This window comes from Podarcis liolepis, assembly GCF_965112155.1.
Source record: "Podarcis liolepis genome assembly, chromosome: 13".
Taxonomy (NCBI): domain Eukaryota; kingdom Metazoa; phylum Chordata; class Lepidosauria; order Squamata; family Lacertidae; genus Podarcis; species Podarcis liolepis.
Window position 1 is genome coordinate 55658080 of NC_139573.1, and position 22108 is coordinate 55680187.

Sequence of the window (22108 nt, forward strand, 5' to 3'; positions counted from 1 at the left end):
CTTCTATCTGGAGCAGGATTGGGTGGTTCCTGCCAACCAATCATACTGCTGCATTGTTCTAGGACCAATCAGACTGCTGCATTCTGAATCCTATTGTTCTAGGACTAATCAGACTGCTGCAATTTGGATCCTATTGTTCTAGGACCAATCAGACTGCTTCAGTTTGGATTCTATTCAACTCAGTACATAACAATACTGCTTTTACAACCCACCTTAGATCAGGCTGGTACGTCGTGGCCCACCAGTTGAAGACCAGAACCCTAGAGTGCTGACATTGTGTGCACTTGGAAACTGAGACATAGCAGATGGCAATAAATTGCCTTGTACTGGAGGTCCTCAGCAGAGCAATTCCTTCATGCATGCCTCTTCCGAAGTCAGTCCCACTACGTTCAGTGAGACTTTCCCCTTGGAAATAGCGCATAAGTCTGCAGCCTCAGTGCCCCCGTCTCATTCATCCGCACAGCGGAGTTAATGATGGGCGATGTTATTAACCAGGCCTCTTCTGCAGAGAAGGAACAGCGTGACAAAGACCTTGGCTAGATAGGATTAGATTTCACAGATCTAATACATAATCCATGTGTCCAACAAGTCTTCACAGAACTCTACATTTTAACGGACGGTACATCAGTCATACTGAGCCCCACCCCGACCCTTGTGCTCATGCATGGAGAGCAGGGGGTGATGGCCTTTGCAGACGTAAAAGGGTCTTGGGGCCAAGCAGACATGCTACTGGCATCCAAATCCATATGTGCAATTCTACACCACAAACAGGTTCAGTTGGGCCCATTGTTTAGACAATTAGGATTAAAAGGTTTTACAAAGTGTTAATCCAGATATTGCAGATTATTCCAAATTAATTTCATCTGAGCAATCGTATACAATTTATTGCAGCCAAACTTTTAGAAACAAATATTTGTTCTTTTCACTGCTTCTGAATAATAATAAAAAATCAAACTTTTGTCATTCTCCAGGATGATTTGGTGCAGAATCCATAATACGGATTTCTAAAACTTGAACCTCGCAGAACCTGCAGCTCTGAGTCCAGGTGGCATTCTTCGGAGGGGGGGAAATGTATCCTTGTTTGTATTAGGAAGTTTGGTTTTGATTCCCCTTCTTTACTTTTGACCTCTTTTTTGTATATAACTGGTGAGATTTAGTTGTTACTATATTTTTCGAAATCCTGTAAATGCAGAAAGTATTTTGTGTAAAAAATGTACAAATTGTGGCTGGATTTGTTTGTAAATATTAATTTTATTGTTCTGCATTATTAATTGCTCGTTTTCATGGCAGACTCTTAAAAACTTTTAGTAGCATACAGTCCAGGTTTAAAAGCAAGTGTGGTCAGAATATTGAAATATTTCTGATAGTAAGAATAGAAATAAGTTTGTGTAGCTCTTTACGGTAGAGATTCTCAGACATTTTCAGCGCAAATTCCAGACTGAGAAAAGAAGTTTAACAAGTCCAGTAGCACAAGTTTTCTAACTGTCCAAACACCTTCAGCCTAGATGGATATTAAGCTACAGGCAACCACAAACACATTTTGACAAAGATCAGCAGTTGTGCTTTGAAAACATAGAAAAATGGGAAATACAAATTTAATTTTCACAATTTATACCAGGTGCAGAAAGCAGCTATGCTTGGTGCAGAATTTTGAAGTTTTCTAAAGCCTTTCTTCCTCCCAGGAAGGGAAGGGGTTGTGATCGGGAGACGATTCCCACGTCATGCAGGGGGCGCTCCGCCCCCTGCTTCAACTCCGGGGCTGGCGTGCCACGCCCCTCCTTGGTTGGGCACCCAATAGGGAAGCTCGGCGGGGGTACCGTACAAACTTACTTTGTCCCCTCTGGGGCCAACTTCACACTGAGGGGAGAAGGCTTCTGCAAGTTTGCAGCAATTGCTAGCTGTGAAAGGTTGACCAGTGTGTTTAAAGTTAAAATATCCCTTTCTCAACCCCTGAAGCAGTTTTGGACTATGCTGAGAATGTTTCCATCTTTCAATAAGGTGAATGAATAAATGGATAAAAATTCACACGGCACTTAGCAAACACACACACACATTGTTACACACCTCCCTAATCTCCAAGTGGTGCAAGATTCCAGGGGTCAAGGCACTTACCCAGGGTTTGTATTTCCTTTGGAAATGAGACACAGCGGAGACTGTGGTGTCTTTAGAATATTGGGTTTCATTGATACATATATACAGCCTGAGCCCAGGATGAAGGGGTTCCATTTAACAGACTGACCCCACCCCTTATCACACCACAGCCAACTGAAAACCTAAAACTTCCTCCTAAAAAAACCACTGGCATTGCCTTCCAACTCACAATCTCAGGGCGGGACTCCACCCACCTCTCGTATTGCTGATGGCCCAGCTCCCTGTCGTATTTGTTCTCTGTTAATGGCCCATCTCTCAAGTGATCTCCTCAGCAGGGGAAGCTGAGTCCAGTTTTTAAGTGACTTCCAGTTTAACTCTTCAAACACTGAGTGATTTCTAACACACACTAAAACTAGGAAGCATGGGTGCCTTGATCACACAAACTCTGACGCCCAAACTCATCACACTGCTCGCTCCACTTGCCAATCCCCACCCGTCTTGCACTCCTCTCCCCACCCCTGGCCATCACCTCCCTTTGCACTTGACCATACCCCTCACCCACTCTGCCTCCCACTCCTCGCTCACTCAGCTGCCCAGCTCAACCCAAACACCTGCTCCCTTCCCTCACAGCTAATCTAAAGTTTAACAGAAGGATGGGCACTTTAGAAAGCAGTTTGCCAGACCAATAGCTGAAGTGCTTCCCACCCTTCTTTAAACATTGCTCCAGTCACATTTAATGGAGGAATATCTTAGGCTGTGGTGTGCCAAACCCACTCTCTAAAGCCCCCCCCCCCAACAAATGTCACTGGAGTTTCTTCCTTGGCAGCTCACCTGGGTTGCCTGCTAACTGCTTGCCTGCCTGCTATTCTGTTGTCACACTGCAGTTGGCATGGCTGCCTGGTTGCCAGGCAAATTGCATCATGATGACTATTTTTCTTACAGAACTATAGTATAGAGCAGGGGTTCCCAATTAGGGGTCCGGGGACCTGTGAGGGTCTGCGGAACGCACTCAGGGGGTCCATGGCACCATCCCTTGCGTCCCCCCAAATATTTTGTCATTTTTGCATGGTAATATCAAAAATTTTATGGTCTGATTTAGCACTATGCAACTTTTCAATATATTGTCCAAAATCATTTTTGAAATCACACCGTGACAATGATTTTGACGCGGCAATGCACAGCGTTATATCACTCCTTGCGTGAGGATAACACTGCTGATCTGAACTGCCTTCCCTCACGCTAACGGAGACCAGGGCAGCTGATTGCCCTCACTTCAAGGTCCCGTGGCACTACCTTCCCCTGGCACTGAGGTGGAGCAGCTTTTCTCAGTCAGCAGGAAAACTGTGGACGTGCATCTTCGCTGGCTGCCCCACTGATGAAGGCTTGATGTACCCCCCTAGCCCCCCCCCAAGCCATGCAGTGGAGGTTACTTTGCTTCTCCCCCCCCCCCCATCCGATCTCTGTGACTGGTCCTTTCCTCATCCCCACACCTGATCTCCAACTTCAGACATTGTTATAAATCAGGATATCATGATGTATCACAATGTTGAAAACAAGATATCGCTCAGCCCTAGTCTGTTTTTAGCATACCTAAAATCCTTTGCTTATTGGGGCTACCCCACATGTTGTTCAAAAATTGCTTTGCAGAGGCAACTACCATAGAATTATCAAAATTTTCAAAAGTAGGGGGTCTGTGGCCTGGCTTTCTTAAAATGGGGGTCCTCAGTAATTAGCTAATTGGGAACCACTGGTATAGAGAGAAAGGTGGGGGAAAGAGCAAGACTAATGGCTGACCCAGCGTATGATTCAAAAGAAATGTACATCTCACCACTTACAAACCCAGGAAGAATCTCCAGTGACTTCGCTTTATATATTTCATGTGTCTTCAGTCTTTCATTTGAGGTGGTCTTCCTGCACTGACCAAGTTACTTGCCCCCCTATATGCAGGGAGCAGAATTTCAGAGCTGAGCCTCCCATGGCTTGTTCATTTAAAATATATATATATATATATATATATATATATATATATATATATATATATATGTTTTCATCTATACACTCATATCATTTTCCATTCACCCATGGCTTGTTCAGCACAGCTTGACCACATCACTTTGGCCTTCAGGAGTGTGGTCATCTGTTTCCCTGCCCCATCAGAGGGCACACAAACCGCGTTTGAAGGACCTGACCCCCCCTAGAGAGTGTCTGCCCCCTTAGACCCCTTTAGGGAACCCCCACATACTTTGAGAACAGAATTTATGTCAAACTAAATCAAAAAGTATAAGTATTGTTCATATGCTCTTCAAGTAGTTTTATTTTTGTTAGTCAAACATTGCCATGTATGATATATTGTAAAAGATGGAAGAATAAATAAAACATTTGTATTATCCTTTACTGATTTAGTACATTATCCTTTTTTCTTTTCTTTTTTAAACAACATTTCTGTGTCACTAATTCATAAAATTTGTATCTTGTGTAGAAGGATGTTTTTTAAATAGGCAAATTCAAGGATATCTCAGTGGCACCTCTGGGTAGGGTTGCCATACGTCTGGAATTTCCCGGACATAGCTGGAATTTGGCCGTTGGAAACTGTCTGGGTGGAAATCGCTGAATTGTCCAGGAAAATCTGGAGGTATGGCAGCCCATGTTGGTAGTGTAAGTTTCGGTGAATTTCCTTTAAAATAGCTTGAAACCCCCCCACCCCCCTTTTGAGAGCAGCAGCTCCAGAGAAGGAGCAAGGAAAGCTCAGCAACTTTGGGCAGAACTTTAAAAAAGCTTAACAAAATAACTTTCGTCTGGCAACTCTACCTCTGGGGACCTTCAGTATAACAAGTGCTGAGATTGAGTTGGGGGGGATGTTCCCTTCATTCCTTACTTGCGGGTTTCTCTGGAGCCGCTGGCTGGCTTTCGGTCAAGGAATGCCAGATTTTTAATAATTTACTCAATAATAGGGAGTCTCAAGAATCATTCTTCAAATGTCAAGGGTCTTGGAAATCAGGTATATAGCAGAAGGGTTTTACATAGGATAAAACAAGCAGGCCCATATTTTTTTATCTTTATGCATCATACAAATAAGGATGAAAAATTGTTGAAACAGTAAACAGCAAGTGGTACATCTAAATCACAAGGAGTAGCTATTAATCCACAAAAGCTGTCCAATTTTTGTTTTGTTTTTTAAATGCTAAACAATTCAGAGGAAAGTTTGTTTTTATTACAGGCACATTGGAAAAGAAGATAATCATTTTGGGATCACTACAGTCCTAATATTCGGTGTTGGCAACTGGGCAAGGGGGGCACCACATACACACCGAATGTACCGCATTTTTCGCTCCATAGGGTGCACCGGACCATAGGGCGCACCTAGTTTTGGGAGGCGGAAAACAAGAAAAACTTATTCTGAACCCCAGAAGCCAGAACAGCAAGAGGGATCTGGCTTCTGGGATACCGTGTGGCTGTTCTGGCTTCTGGGATAACCGCGCCAAGCCTCTTCAGGGCAGTGGGATGAAGGCTCCCCCTGCCCGAAGAGGCTGCGCAGGGCTAAAGCAGAAGCCAGGACAGGCGCATCGCTGAAGGGGCGCTGCGCCTTCTCTCTCTCTGCGCAGAGAGGGAGAAGGCGCAGCGCCCTTCAGCGAAGCTGGAGAAGGAACAGAAGGAGACCCTTCTGTGCCTCCTCGGGCTTCGCTGGACAGGCGCGCCACTCAAGGGGCGCTGCGCCTTCTCTCTCTCTGCGCAGCGCCTCTCCTTCACAGGAGAGGTGCGCAGAGAGGGAGAAAGTGCAGCACCCTTCAGCAAAGCTGGAGAAGGAACAGAAGGAGACCCTTCTGCTCCTCCTCCAGCTTTGCTGGAAAGGCGCATCGCTGCAAAGTGGGAGGAGGAACAGAAGGAGTCCCTTCTGTTCCTCCTCCGGCTTCCAGGTCAGGTGCCTCGCGACGAAGCCGAGGACCCTGCATTCGCTCCATAGGACGCACACACATTTCCCCTTCATTTTTGGAGGGGAAAAAGTGCATCCTATAGAGCGAAAAATACGGTAATCCTAAGATTTCATTTTTGGGGGGGGCCATTGGAAGATGGCCGACAATAACATCTCTCCGACCCACACGAGGTAATTAAGAGGCTGATATGGGAGTATGCAGCCTCCCTTCATTGCCCCAAGGGAATGGGGAGCGCTGCCTTGCCTGCTGTGCCCATAATTCACCCCCAGATTCGAAAGAAGGGGGTGAGGACACTAGGCACAAAGCCCTCAGGTGGGTCCGGCTCTCCCGGACGCTGTCTCTGATCGCGCACTGGTTTGCATCAGCTCGAAATATATAATTGGAAATGAAGCAAATGCACATATTTCAAGTGAAGAATGGGAGTGAAGACTGCTAACTGAAGTGACCTCTGTGAAACGAGAGCAACGGGTTGGATTTAACGGAATACAACATGAAGAAAATATACCAGGTTCAATATGCCGGAGCGGGACTGGATGGGGGGGACGACTTTTTTTCTTTTCTTCTATGTGATTAACCAATAACCCCTCCTCAAAAAGAACTGTCGCATAACCAACCTAAGCAGGATGATTAAAAACTGTGTGGAAATGATATACTACCAAAAGTTTGGCCTGTGAGATCGAGAAAAAGAATAAGGGATTTTGATGGCGCAGCAACCATTTTGACAGGTCCTGTCGAAAGATTCATGATCGGGAGGAGGAAGCTTTGGTTTCATATTGGATTCCTGGTAGAACCTCCTCGAGGACTGAGAAAGAGGGACAGACCTGTGAAAAGTGAAAGTAGACAGCAAGAATTTTTTTCTTTATGGAAACGATGAAATACGGCAGCTGTCTGAAATATGACTCTTGGACGAATGGAAAAAACCACACAGGAATACAAATTTGTTTAAATCCGCTTATGGAGACAATCAGAGGCCACAAAGACAAAGAGAAAGGAAAAATATATGAAAACAACTAGAAGAGATGTGGAAAACAGCAAGAAAGGATTGGACAGAATTGTGAACATTATTTGGACAGATTTGTGGACTTTTAAAGCAGAAGCAACAAGAGGATTGGATCCCTTTCGGAACTTGAAATATGGGTACCCCCAACAAAAATTTAAAATTAGGCTCTGTAATTCGGAACTTATGTGATTTGATATGATTGGTCTGTTAATAAAAATTATTTTTTTTAAAAAAAAAAGATTTCATTTTTTGGAAATATTAACTTTCCAGCTTTTGCAGAACCCGCAATACAAGGAATAATGTGCAGGTTCTCTCTCCACTTTTATATTGTCACTGGAACCTTGTGAATCACAAACCAGCCCTGCAGTCTCTCCTGAAATGCCCTTTATGGGTCACCCTTTATTTGAATAGCACTACAGGCAGAGGGACCTGCATATGGAAGCAAAGCCAATTAAAGGCGCATGAGCACCACTGGAAGCCTCACTAAGTTGTCAACAGATTCAGTAAACGCTACATTGTGCTTCCAATCTGATAGTTGCCCTGAAAGCAAACTGATCCATTACAAGCTTTGAAAACTTGATTTTGGAATCCTCCCATAAATCCAAAGTAGGGGTGGGGATGGCCAGGTCTTTTCCTCCCCCATCCCCCCCAAGGGCTGCCGACCTGGTGTCATCATGATAAGTGACAACTTCAAATGGACCCACTTTCAGCACCAATTGCATTCTTAAGGCTTAGTGTCAGACACCTACAATATGTGATTGGCAGGGATGTACTGGGAGCCATATGTAATGAAAAAAGATCTGGGAAAAGATGTGGGTTTCCACCAGTACAGATAACAAGAATGTACAAAACCGGGTCAAACATATGTTGGAAATGTAAAGAAAAGGAAGGGACCTTTTACCATTTGTGGTGGGAATGCAGAGAAATTAAAAAATTCTGGGAAATAATGTATAAAGAATTGAAGAAAATGTTCAAAATGACATTTGTAAAAAAACCAGAAGCATTTTTGTTAGGGATTGTAGAACAAGACCTAACAAGGAAAATAAAGAACTTATTTATGTATGTTGCAACAGCGGCAAGAGTCTTGATAGCACAAGGATGGAAGAATGTGGAAACCCCGACAAAAGAACAATGGCAAGAGAAATTGATTAACTATGCAGAACTGGCGAAACTGACATACAAATTGCGAGATAAGGACAACTGTGACTTTAAAGAAGAATGGGAACTTTTTACATATTATTTAAAAAGACAACAAAATGAACTGGACCCCTTGGCAGGTTTTGAATAAACATACACAAATTTATTGAGGGTTAATATAGTAGATAGATAATAAAAGGATATATACAATTTTACAGTATGCAGAGAATAACATGAGTTGAGAAATCAGAGAGAAACAGTACTTACATAATAATTAGGCTGACAAAGGAGGGCCAGTTATCAGTATGGATCTGTCTTTGTTATGTTTAATATAGTATTGTGTAATAATTGTGTTTTAATATTAATGTTAATTGTTGTAACCCACCCTGGGACCTTATGGTGAAGGACAGGTAATAAAATGAATTAATAATAAATCATCATCATCATCATCAACCTTTGCCAACCTGTCCAGCTAGGCTGGTGAAGGCTGGACTGCTTAGAGGAAACTGAGACGTGACTTTCCAGCATCACAACCTCTGTGAGATACATTGGTGGCACCGCTATCATCTGGACTCAGGCAAGAGACACTTGAGCAGTTCCCTCAAAACTTCAATGACCAGTGTACCCAAGGGGTTCAGTCAAGTACCCTATTGTGCAAGCTTATAGCAGACCTATGAGCATCACCTTACACAGGAAACCATTGACCAATACACATACTGCCATATTTCCAGCTTCCACCCAGAGCACACCACAAAATTCATTGTTCATGGCTGCATTTGTTTAGACTCATCAAAGAAAAAATCACAACTCAGGATTTTTAATCAGGCATCCCTCAGACTACCATACTCACCCTACAAAATGAAAACAAACAAATAGATCAACAAGGTGAATTATTTACCACAGAGCAGACCTAGAAAACAAACGAACATCAGTTGTTACCACTTATCATTTGCAACTGAACACACTAGATCATATCAATGAACTTCAGACTACATTCTGTTCTGTGGTCCTTGAGGTATGACAATACTCTTTTGTTTTTAGTGCAACAGACTAACACAGCTATGCCTTTGTCAATTAATAAAAGTTGGACAATTAAAAAGAGGTGTCAAATAAGTGTCTGATACCAAAATAGTAACCAGGTCAGCAGATGACTGCTCCTCTTACCTTCCAAATACATGTCACGTACGCTCCTCAGCAGCAGCTGCAGCTAAAAATAGAGAATGACAAGCAAGAGAGAACCTCTGTTAGAGCAGATCCAGTATAACAGAAGGAATCAAAAAGCAGCAATGCACTCTCTACGGTTCCTGAGTGCTGGGGCTTTGGTATCCAATACAGAGCTGATAAAAGGAAATCTTGGCAGTGTTGCACACAACCTTTTCCCTCTTCTTTTTAAGGCAAGTTACTTACAGGAACAAGGGGAAGTTCTTCACGATTTGGTGGCAAACTGGCCACTGAAGGAACTTAACATTGGAAAACTGTTGGGGAAGACAATAGACCATCAGGAAGACATCAGTAGCAGAGCTTGCTCCCTGTGCTTGACCAGCTGCCTAACTGGCCTCAGAGACTATGTGCTGAATTGTTCATCTCCATATGCAAAGAGACTCAAAGTGGTGGACTTAACAGGCCTAAAGGATGTTGAAGTTCAGCTCTGCAACTGTAGGAAAACAATGGGACGTTGGGCCAGAACAGAGCTGCTGTCGAAGATCTGCTACGATCTGCTTGTTGAAATGCAAAGGCTGAAGTTCAATCCAGATGTGTTTGAGATTTCAGTTGACGTTCTTACTGATGTCTTTGTTACTGAACGAAGTTATGAGCTGCTTGTCCAGGCCTTGCTTATGAGGTGCCATTGCCCACTAAAAATTCGCTGTGCATCCTTCCGAGTGGACAACCTAGCCCTGCGGAAGCTCTTCTACATCATAAAGCTTACAGATCCCTCTTTGCTGCTCAAATTCGAAATAGTCCACAATGTTCGGTTGGAAATGGAACATTTGCACATGCTCTTTAATAACGTCCACTTTCCTCAGCTGACGTCGCTCACACTCCCAGCTAGGACGTTTGATGTACGAAGGTTCACCCCAGAGGATGAGGCCATTCTTGTAGGAATTGGAGAAAAGTTAAGCCAGATGACTCAACTGACTGAGCTGAGCCTAGCATTTTCCACACTCACGGGAAGGATACGTAAACTACTCAGGTAATGTGCTCCAGATCTTGCTGGTGACGCAATTGAGACAATATTTATGACTAATATGTAACGTATTAAAAAGGGACAGCATATGAAGCTTTCTTTTATTGTCATGCTGATGCTTATCTGATTTAGCATCGTCTACTCTGTCTAGCAGTAAGTCCCAAAGGAAGGACTTTTTACAGTTCTGCTTACCTGTATCCCATCTAACTGGAGATTCAGGAATTGAACCCGAGATCATCTGGAGTCCCCAATGACGTACTTTTTTGCTGCAAAATAAATATTTGCAAATGTGGGTGCCAGTGCCATTCTTGGTGGTTTTAGGCTCTAACATTATTTTTAAATTTGTTTAAATGGTTTTTAACCAACCTTTCAGGGCACACTGCCCTCACATTTTCTGGAAGCAAATTGCTCTGAGCAGAGGTATGCCCTGGCCACATTCCCCCCCCAAAAAAAATAATAATAATCAGAGAACCACTTGAAGAATAATACTAGCAAAAAAACCCCACTTTGCTCTTTGTACAGCGGCTGCATTATATGCCTCATGGGAGTGGCAGGCATCACAACAGCACACACACTTTAGTGGGATGAAACAGGTTCATTGTCTTTCAAGACAGAGGGATGCCTGCAGCAACAATAAGCAGGGGGGCAAGGGAAGTGGCACAAGGACTAGACCCCATTCCTCTCAACCCTTGCTGTTGGAAAGTTATTTCAATTGTTTGGGGAGCACCCAATGCAGCCACACACCCCTGGGAATTGAACAATGTTATATCTTAATGTGGTGTGAGCCAAGCACCAGGGATCCCACTAGGCAACTGGGGGTGGGGAGAACTGGCACAAGGCTGGGGCCCTTCTAAGCTAGGGGCGTGGCTTGTGCATTGCCTGCCCCACCCCCTACTGCTGCTGAATGCCATTTTGCTCAAAGTAGTGATTAGTAAAGGTAATTAGTAAAGGTAAAGGTAAAGGGACCCCTGACCATTAGGTCCAGTCGTGGATGACTCTGGGGTTGTGGCGCTCATCTCGCTTTATTGGCCGAGGGAGCCGGCATACAGCTTCCGGGTCATGTGGCCAGCATGACTAAGCCACTTCTGGTGAACCAGAGCAGCGCACGGAAACGGCGTTTACCATCTCGCCAGAGCGGTGCCTATTTATCTACTTGCACTTTGACGTGCTTTTGAACTGCTAGGTTGGCAGGAGCTGGGACCGAGCAACGGGAGCTCACCCCATCGCGGGGATTCGAACCGCCGACCTTCTGATCGGCAAGTCCTAGGCTCTGTGGTTTAACCCACAGTGCCACCTGCGTCCCTAGTGATACAATTACTGACACCTAATAGAACTTTGGTTGAGAGTAAAATTCCTTTCCAGCCCTGACAACAAGTGACCCAAGAGTCCAGAGAAGCGCTATTATTGCAGGAGAAAAGGGAAGGAAATTGGTGACCACAGCTGATGGGCAATGGAGGCTTTTAAGTTTCCAGGTGGACAGCCCACCTGAGCCCTGCATCCTCCTGTGGGATCTTGTAAGAGACCACCAGAGAGGTGGAAACCGTCTCTTCTGAACACGCAGAGCTGCCATATCACCGAACAAATGGTGCCCTGCTTGCAGGGGAACATGGAGTAGTGGCTTGTATACAATATGTTTTGTGTTTCACATATTGAACAGTTTCAGGGGAACTTGTGCATATGTCTCCTGCCACTAAAATGTACTGTGTGTCATTTACAAAATACTTTGGATACACAAAACACATAGTCTTTACTTATTCTCAACATCAGGGTCCCCCTAAGGCATCTGGACATCTGACCTGAGCCACAGTGAGGTACCTCCTCCCCTCAGCCAGGGGGTTTCACCTTTCAAAGTGGGTGCAGGTTTAGCTGAGAGATGCTTGGGCATTAATTTTCTAAATGATTCATAGAAGGTCTCCTCCCACCCCACCCCCAGCAGCTTGGTTCTAGTTTACTGCCCCCCCCCCCCGGTTTCTCTTGTTGTTTGAAGAAGATATTTTCATTTGATCCTATTGTTTTAATCTGTTGACTAAACAATTAAGGGTGACTTAGGAATAACCTAGCCTAGCTCAGTGTCAAAGGCCTGGAGATATCTTTCAACCCAGTAAGTCCATAATTTTGTATTCATGCTCAACCGTGACTATAATCCTTCCTCTTATTTTTCTGCGAACAAGTCCCACTGAAACCAACAATATCTCATCCATCCATCATGATGCACTTGCACCCATCGTTCATAAACCTATTAAGTACCCAATGCAACTGAATTATGTAATTGTTTACTTTGTTTTAATATTCAACTTTCCAGCCCTCTGAAAACCCCGCTGAAAGCGCTGGATGTTTCCAACTGCTCTTTAAACCACGTGGACATGGCCTATTTGGCCAACAGCCTTCATTCTGGCTCCCTGGAAGTCCTTGATATCAGCGGCCATGACGTGGCTGACCTTTACCCATCCACCTTCTTCAAACTTCTGAACCGTTCCTCCTACACCCTGAAGAGTCTCGTCCTTGAGGAATGCAACATTCAGGACACTCACATAAACATGCTGATTTTGGGGTTGGTCCCCTGTCGGAAACTAGAGGAGCTGAAATTTCTTGGAAATCCTCTATCTTCTCGAGCACTGAAATGCCTTTTCAACATTCTCATTGATTTTCCAAGACTCAGATACATTGAATTCCCAGTCCCAAGAGACTGCTATGCAAATGACATCAGTTACCCAATTGGTGAAGCTGATCTTTCAAAATTTGATCACCAAAAATATGAGAGAATAGCCGAGGAACTTAACATGATTTTACTGCAGGCGAAGAGAGAGGACATAAAGGCCTCTACGCCCATCTTTGGGGGATATGACGCAGCAATACAGGAAACGGGCAATGAGCTTGGAGCCACTTTGCTGAAGTCTTTCAGGGATGCCCTAGAAAGCTTCAACAAGGCTCTTCAGGAGATGAACTGAAGTCTGAAGAAACCTGCGGAACCAAACAGTGCTACTCAAATCCATTAATCAAATAAAAGCGTTCGTTTATTGGAATAATTTAGATAACACATTTAGGGTATATTCTGCTACCATGGTAGTCTCCTGAGCAAGCCCAGTGAACAAAAGGAGGGTGTGCAACATGGGCGTAGCCAGGATTTATGTGGAGGGAGGCTGGGCGGAGGCTTCATGTTGAGGGAGGACAGAACCTCCTTTTGTTAAGTGTTTTTATTGATTTACTTTTGGGGCGGGCAATTGCTATACCCATGATGTACAACCCACTAACCTTCCACACACCAACACCTGTTTCATCTGAAAGGAATGACTACAAGTCACCATACAAAGCAGCAAGTTGTTCTCTTCCTCAGTGGGTGTGCTTTGTACATGAAGGGTTGCAGCCCAGTATATGGAGCGACAACTTGAAACCTTATTAAATACAGAGTGTTCTTCATTGGTGAGGCAGGTGAACTTTATACATGCTCATGCCATTTGTTTCTGATGCTTAAGAACGTGAGAGGAGCCTGCTAGATCACACCAATGGCCCCTTCTCGTTCAGCACCCTGTTCTCATACTGGCTGACCTCTGAGAAGCCTGCAAGCTGCATCTGAGCACAAGAACAGACCTCTCCTTTCCAGTGGTTTCCATCAACTGGCCTTCAGAAGCATTGCTGCCTTTTAGCTATTGTGGCAGAGCATAGCTCTCATGGCTTGTAGCCTTCAATAGATCGCCTTGTCCACCACAAATGCTTATAGTTCCTGTTCATGTCTTCTTCATGAGAGGAGGTTGTGGTTTGTGAGGAGGAGTTGGTGGTGCTAATAGCTAAACCCTTTAGGCTGCATCACCCTTTGAGTAGAATATTGCCTGCATATTTTCTTCCCAGTGAGCCCATTGGCCACAACCTCCATGTATTCATACCTCTAGAAAACAAGCACACCAGAGGACCTGGAGACTTAACTGTGAAATCCTCCTGTCACTGGCTCACTTTGTGGTGTTGGGTACATTACTCTGGTATCCTTTCAATCCTTTGATAATGGGTAGCCAACTAGCAGAAATGAAACAATTCTCTAGAAGCATTTTAGAGGCTGGCAAATGCATTATTCCATAAACTATCAGGAATTATCAAGAATTATGCATCCGATGAAGTGAATTTTAGCTCCAAATAATCTGAGGTGTTTTTTAAAAAAATAGTACTTGAAAAAATGAAAATATTGTAATTTTAATTTTGCTTTATCTTTGCCATTTCCCCCTTTAAAATGGCGGATGCTATGCATTTTTACAGGTGTGTGACTGGCAGAAATTCAACTGGTCAGATTTCCCTTAGCATGGTTGCGCAGTGATGGCTCCATCCCCCTACCCCTGCCTCAATCACTGCCATGTTCAGGTCAGGATTGCACTGCAAGCTGATAAACAGGGATAAAAGTAAAAATACAAGCAAGTTAGCACAAATACATGTTTTGTAAAACACAAGAGGACAGACTGTTCTAATATAATAATATTTAAAGTGAAAGAAAAATCACATTAATCTGAATGATATGGATAATACAAGAAGAAAACACAGAACACTCTGTCTAAACTTAGAAGCATCCGTCTGTCAGCTTTACTCATGGAAAGGTCAGTCTGGTCACACTTGTGGCATTTGACCTATTTTCCAGCCCGTATCCCTTAGGTAACACGGAGAACCTTCCAGAATATTTTAATTGTTTGTTTTTTAAAAAGGATTCAAAAGTTTAGTTCATCGGCAATAATAAGAGGTTTAAAAGGTTGCTTAACTTGCCAGATGACAGAGTTGTGCAGATACAGAAGGAGCAGAATAAATTCAAGCTTCTACCCACCCATGATCACACCCAGCACAAGGTTGCTGCCGCCAGCACAATTTGGGTGCTGTCAATCGAAATGCAGCCCATTGACCAGGTAGGAGTCAAGAAACCTGCTTTCGTAGTCCCAGGCAACATACAGGTGAGATTTCTCTTCTGGACCCAAAGCTGGGTCTGCCATTAGGTAGACTGAGGCGGCTGCCAGGCGGCAGAAACCCCTAAGGCAGCAGCCCCCGGGTGCCCTGCTGGCCCCACAGCCAGCACTGAAACAGTGCCAGTATCAGCTGCAATTGTGTTAAAAATCCCACAAGAGCTTGCAGAGCATACAAGATCTCACCCAAAATTGGTGCCACTTCTACACCAGCAGTGGAGGCAGCAGGGCAGGCAGAGCAGCAGGTATAGTGGTGGTGGCAGAGACGGCAGGCCAAAGCAGCACTTTGCCTCAAGTGGTGAAATGGGATGAGCTGCCCCTGAATGGGCCACTGTAAATAACGGGTCACAAGTTGCCCAGGCCTACAGTAGGCGCCACAACAGACTATATCTTGACTATATGGAAGGCAGGCAGGCAGGCAGGCAGGCAGGCAGGCAGGAAGGAAGGAAGGAAGGAAGGAAGGAGTGGTGGATTTATAGGTATGTGCAGAATTAGACCCTCACTGAGGGCCTCCTGAGTTATTGGCATACATTGCACTGCAGAGAGAGCCAGTGTGGTGTAGTGGTTAAGAGCGGTAGTCACGTAATCTGGGAAACCGGGTTCGTGTCTCCGCTCCTCCACCTGCAGCTGCTGGGCTAGTCACACTTCTCTGAAGTCTCTCAGCCCCACTCACCTCACAGAGTGTTTGTTGTGGGGGAGGAAGGGAAAGGAGAATGTCAGCCGCTTTGAGACTCCTGAAGGGGAGTGAAAGGCGGGATATCAAATCCAAACTCTTCTTCTTCTTCATTGTTAACTGAGAGGATACTTTTGAAACATGGCGTCAAACAATGAATTGCCACTGCTGAATTTCTAGCATTTCAGTTTATTGTGTTGTTTACACTCTTCTCCTCCTTGACTGAAGGCAGCAGCAGTTGCTCCATTTGGTTGCTCCACCTGTGAAGGTCTTCATAGGAAAAAAATATGTGTTATTTATTTCCTTTATTGATTTCATAAAATTTTTATAGCACTTGATTGTAAAATAAACCCCCCAATCCCTCGGAGTGGTTTACAAAAATGTGTTAATAAATAACCACAACAAGTGGAGCACTGCTTGCTTTTTAACTACTTAAATGTTGAATTTATCGCAGCATGAGCAGCTGAACAAAATTGCTATAAATCTTAAATGACATTTGCCCCCCTCCATCTGAAATACTACACCTGGTCTTGTATTATTGGAGTACTGCCAGCCCTAAGATCAGCTGATGAAAGACCAGAGGCACAACTCATTTACAAGTACAGTTCATGAAGCTTTACTTCTTTGCATGGTTTAGGGTTGGCATTGGAGGAGAGCAGGGCTTTTATGTCTTTAACAGCTAGGTAAAGGTAAAGGAACCCCCTGACCGTTAGGTCCAGTCAAGGATGACTCTGGGGTTGCGGCGCTCATCTCGCTTTACTGGCCGAGGGAGCCGGCGTACAGCTTCCAGGTCATGTGGCCAGCATGACTAAGCCACTTCTGGCAAACCAGAGCAGCGCACAGAAACGCCGTTTACCTTCCTGCCGGAGCGGTACCTATTTATCTACTTGCACTTTGATGTGCTTTCAAACTGCTAGGTTGGCAGGAGCAGGGACCGAACAACGGGAGCTCACCCCGTCGCGGGGATTTGAACCACCGACCTTCTGATCGGCAAGTCCTAGGCTCTGTGGTTTAACCCACAGTGCCACCCGCGTCCCCAACAGCTAGGTAGCAGACAGATATTAAACAGGGTAAGCCTTTTCTAGTATGGAACCACAATTATGGAGAAAGATTAACATGTTGATATTCTGTCTGTCAGACATCTTAGTACTGTTGAATGACCCTGATTTCTTTTTGGGTACTCCAACCACACCTGCAAAAGATGGTACGTATAAATTTGCATATGACAAAAATGTCTCCATTTCTGAGTGCAGCAGGGGACCCAATCCAAATACAGTATACTAGACCAAAAAATTCAGCTGATACCCCTGGCCAGTAGCCTGGGGTGATGGGAGTTGTAGTTCAGCATCATCTGGAGGACCACAGGTTCCTTATCTAGCAGGGGGTTGGACTAGATGATCCTCAGAATCCCTTCCAATTCTGCAATTCTAGGATTCTATGGACCTCTGCAATGCAGGAATCACAACGGACAGATAGCCTCCAACTTCTGCTTTAAAACCGTCCACAGAAAGACAGTCTACCACCTTCCAAGGGAGTCCATTCCATTTTGAGAAGTGTGTGTTTCTATTGTTCATAAAGTTTAATAGACTGTTTTTGTGCTGTATGTTTTATGGGCAATAGTTTCTATAATGGTATATAGCCTGAATTATAGGAAGCAATTACTGATTCTGCTTAATAAATAAAGCACTATTGCCACCAGAGCTATATGTGAAATCAATTATTATGCATAAAGCATTGCTCCAGAACTTAATTCAGCTAACCATGGCTGTCCTGTTTTCATGCCTGCCAAGTAGTCTGGATTGGATTTTGAAAACTCCAGACTGCACAGCAAAAATATAGGCGTCAGTCAAGTAGTCCTGAACCACATGCCATCTCCCTTTTCAGTAAGTTACTGAAAGACTTTAGCATCCAGCAGAGATTCTAAATGCTTCAGAGGATTCTGCTTGCCAGTTTATCCATCATATCATCCCCCAAGTGATTCATGAACATAAAAATAGGAGCACCAAAATACTTAAGCAGTGGTAATCCGAACTGAACTCACATAACAAAACAGAGATCAAAAAATTAAGCAAGTTGAGCCTTTAATCAAGAAAGCATTTGGATTATCCATTGTGATAAAATACATTTTGTGCAATGCGGACTCCTTTGCTAAGTAGCCCTGATACGCTACAAGTCAACATTCTTAACTGTGATGTAGAAGAGAGAAATGTTGCCAAGAAGGAAAGTTTCTCTATGCTTTGGGAGGATCTGACTATGGAAGTAAGGCGGCAAGAGAGGTATAAGCCCATCATTATTGTACTTTTTAAGCATTATCTTACTTTATGAATATAACATTTTTATATATATAATGGGTTTGATGTGGTTTTTTTCCTAGGGTTTATCAGCATATTTCAACTTTTTTGTACTAAAATCAAACTGAGTAGCAACTGGGAAGGGTGAGGAAGGGAAAGGGGGTGGTGCAGGATTTTAATGCATGGCATTAAACATTCAGTGATAATTTAACATAATGATTTTATACTTAAGAATTTAGAAATGGTTTAATCTTTCTAGTGATGATAAACTTGGCAGAATTTGTGTTGCTTCTCTTAGCAATTGATTTAGTTTTTCCAAAGATCTGAAGGAAGAAACTAATGAGTCATTCAGGAATGAAGCTGTTTGTGAAGCATCATTGACTTTTTCCTGGGGAGAAGCAGGAGAAGTGACTTTCCCCCAGCAAATAGTCCTAAATGATTTTTTAAAATGAAAACAAATTAATGCATTTGACTACAGCTCTTGCTTAATTAGCCAGTGTTAAGAGCCAGGTAACTCTAAACTAGCAGCCAAGGAAATAGGTGGTCACACTTTCACTGACTTTCAATTTTTAGTAACTTTTGCAAAGTTGGAATCAAAATTAGCAAGTAGAGGTCTTCTGTGTCAGATCAGATAGGTGAGACAGGAAACAGCTATTTGTGCAATGTACTACAATAACAAAAAATATGCAGTTAATAGACAATGACTTGGGTCATGCTTCAGAGAAGACCTTCTTAAATGAAAGCATCCTTAGTAGCCATGTAAACATCAAGATGCTTGGCACCTGCCAAATTTTGCAATTGATTCCAGAGTATTGGAGCTGCAACATCAAATGTCCAGTTTCTGGTACAAGCTAAGAGCAGCCCTGAAGCATGTGGTACTCTCAGCAGTGCCCCATCAAAGAAGTGCAGTTGCTGACCAGGGATATAGCTAACCTGGTCCCATGTTCTTAGGGTTTAAAATGCTGAAACTAAAAGCAAAACCTTGAATTGTTCTTGTAGTATATTGGCAGCTCTCTCAGCAGAGACATTATGCACGGTTAATGTGTCAACAACATAGCCGCTGCATTCTTCACCAGCTGCAGCTTCTGCAGCTTCCAGACTAAGCCCAAGGGAAGCCCCAGATAGAGCACATTGCAATAATCCAGTCCTGTGGTCTCCAGTGCCAGGAAAACAGGGGCCACCTAATCTTAGCTGGAGCAGCTGGAGCTGTTTTACCTGCTGGTGATGCTCAAGGTAATGCCACATGTGCCTCGTGACAAAGTAAAAATAAAAATGGATCCAGGACTCGAGCACCCCAGACTGAGTACCAGTTCCTTCAGAGGGAATGCACCTCCATCCAGAACAGGGAACTCACCCAGAGGGCCTTCCTCTTGATAGGGTTTAAATCAGGCATCAGCAACCTTTTTCAGCCGTGGGGGGGTCCACCGTCCCTCAGACCATGTGAGGGGCCGGACTATATTTTTTATGGCGGGGGGGGGGGGGAATGAATGCATTACTGTGCCCCACAAATAACCCAGAGATGCATTTTAAATAAAAGGACACATTCTACTCATGTAAAAACATGCTGATTACCAGACCGTCCGCAGGCCGGATTGAGAAGGCGATTGGGCCGCATCCGGCCCACGGGCCTTTGGTTGCCTATCCCTTGTTTAAATGCAGTATATTGGACCTCATCCAGCCACTATTGCACCCAGACACTGTTCTAGAGCCTGCATCAGCCTAATTAATGACACTTTGCTCCAAAGTCCCTTGTGACAGCTCCCAAGAGCTTCCCATAGGTGTTAAATAGCACTGGGGACAAAATAGTGCCCTGTGGCACCCTGTAACACAGATGCCAGGGGACTGAAGAACTGACCTTGCATGTAGGATTGGAACTACCATAAAATGGTGCCCCCACGAGCTGGTCCAGGGGGATGCCATGATCAATTGTATCCAAAGGCATGGAGAGACTGCGCCAGGTTGACTCCCCTTGTCCCTCTCCTGATAAAGGTCATCCATCAGGGCAACGAAGGCTGATTCAGTCCCACAACCAAGTCTGAACCCAGACTGAAATGGGTTTCATAGAAGAATGCTTGCAACTGCTCTATATCATGGCCTTCTCTATTATCTTTCCACTGCTCTGAGCAATGGGCACCCCCACATCATGTAACAACAACGTTTTTTAAAAATTGATTGCTTCTATGGGTTCCTGCTGTGAAGCCATGATGCCAAGGGCCTTCAAAAAATTTCAATTAAAAGATGTCATTATTATTATGTGATTTTTTAAAAGCACTGAGTGCTCTTGGGGTCCCCTGCTGTGACACTATGGTTTTTTGGTCCTCCTAATCCTGCCAAGTTTCTTTATTTAGATGACAGCAAAAACAACAGCAGCAGCATATATTTATTTGTTGATCCAAGGCTCCCCCCACAATTTTGTCCATTTTGAGTAATAATAATAATAATAATAATAATAATGTTAAAACATTATTTAACTGACTGCTCCCATAGGTACCCCATTTGTGATACTTTGATACCAAAAGATTTGTGTCTATCCCATATCTGTCAATTTTTTACACAAAAATTGACAACCCTCACGGGCCCCCTATTCTGATCCTGTGATGCTGAACAGTTTTTGTGCCCTCTCATCACACCCACTCAGTATATGTGTGGGGTCTCTCTCTCTCTCTCTCTCTCTCTCTCTCTCTCTGTATAATCTGTCTACATATACATGCATACAATTATTGATTACAGTCACTTTGACATGTGGACCTTGGGAGGGTTGACCATTGGTCAATGCAGCCCTTAGCCTCAAAATGTTAGCCCCCACCCCCATTCTGTACCATTGACATTTTCCTCACAAGCTGTAACTGCTGTGCCATTTTTATTCTTTAACTGGAAGACTGCAACCCACCATTAGGTCACAAGTTTGCCAAAGGTGAGTTGTACTAGTAACATCATTGCCATCTTTCAGAGAAAATGTAACAGGAAAGAAAACAAGAAAAAGGAAAGGGTAGCCTACGAGAGTAAAGGTAAAAACAATGTATAATAAGATAATTTTAAAGGGCTCCATGTGTTTCTGATCCAGGGAATGTTGACAGCCACTAACCTGCACTGTGAAAATGTATTCTTGTTTAGTCTGGAATTACATTCTCCACAGGACAACGTTGCTGGAATGGAATAGCTTCCGCCATGAGACGTATGAAAAACAACACCAGGACACCATTCTTGTGCAGAGATCTCCTAGCTTGAAGATGCAGATGGGAAGACTGGGAGAAAAGATGAAAGTGTACCGCCTTCCGTACAAGAATGTGCTTCCTGTACCTTTGTTTAAACCAAGCAAATTACCAAGCAAACATAATTATGCATCTGAAGGATGTCAAACCAGAAATGTCCCTGCTTCTGAAAAAGAGGCAGCCAGGCAAATGGCAAAAGGTCCTCAGTCCACCAAACCAGGTTTCCAGATTTCCAGCCTTCTACCCCAACAAAATATCTGGTGCCCATCAATGCATTAATTGCTTTTGTAGCATCCTAGCTGGGGTTTTCAAATTACTTTCTAGCTTGTGGCTTTAAAAAACATTACATAGTGCTAGAACCCAGTTACCTTTAAGAGTTCCTTCCACATGGGACCTGATCTATTCCCCTGACTTAGTCATGGGTGACCTCATGAGAATGTGGATCAAAACTGAATCCAAACAATTCAATGGGGACTGTATGAACGTCATGACACAGATTTATTAGAAGTAGTGTTATGCATAGATCCTGAAAAAAAATGGGGATCCAAATGTTAGGGCTAGGAGGAAGTTTACATCTAGCGACTAAAGTGGTTCACATGGCAGTCCAGCTCCATGCTTTGCTAACATTCTAAACTGGCTGATGCATTTGAGGAAAA

The 22108-nt window shown here is 43.8% G+C and overlaps 2 protein-coding genes and 1 long non-coding RNA gene across 7 annotated transcripts in view; 2 read left to right on the top strand and 1 right to left on the bottom strand.

The window, feature by feature from the left end:
• The window catches only part of PLEKHG4B (pleckstrin homology and RhoGEF domain containing G4B), a 103336-nt gene extending 94364 nt beyond the window's left edge, over positions 1 to 8972 (top strand). For 2 of the 3 annotated variants that reach the window (XM_083473087.1, XM_083473085.1), the window contains exons 23-24: positions 972 to 1718; positions 1799 to 4485. In XM_083473087.1, the coding sequence (XP_083329213.1) occupies positions 972 to 995 (24 nt within the window). In that variant the 3' untranslated portion in view covers positions 996 to 1718; positions 1799 to 4485. Of the gene's footprint in view, positions 1 to 971; positions 1719 to 1798; positions 4486 to 8632 lie in introns of those variants that run through there. The other variant, XM_083473086.1, reaches the window with a different exon arrangement.
• On the bottom strand, positions 230 to 9396 carry LOC310692443. Its single transcript, XR_014518818.1, has 3 exons — positions 9325 to 9396; positions 9011 to 9070; positions 230 to 502 (listed from the first exon to the last, which is right to left on the bottom strand). It is a non-coding gene; the product is annotated as an uncharacterized lncRNA (long non-coding RNA).
• Positions 9314 to 21512, top strand: LRRC14B (leucine rich repeat containing 14B). Of its 3 annotated transcripts, XR_014518743.1 has the most exons (3): positions 16067 to 16632; positions 16997 to 18225; positions 21377 to 21512. XR_014518743.1 is itself a non-coding variant. In XM_083473257.1 (2 exons), exons 1-2 carry the CDS (start codon positions 9381 to 9383, stop codon positions 13291 to 13293), a joined length of 1617 nt encoding a protein of 538 aa, XP_083329383.1. In that variant the 5' UTR covers positions 9314 to 9380; the 3' UTR covers positions 13294 to 13371. The 3 variants fall into 3 exon arrangements, 1 of the variants encoding a protein (XP_083329383.1); XM_083473257.1 differs by lacking the exons at positions 16067 to 16632; positions 16997 to 18225; positions 21377 to 21512 and adding exons at positions 9314 to 10351; positions 12648 to 13371; XR_014518742.1 differs by having other exon boundaries at positions 16067 to 18225.
• Positions 21513 to 22108: the final 596 nt, after the last annotated feature.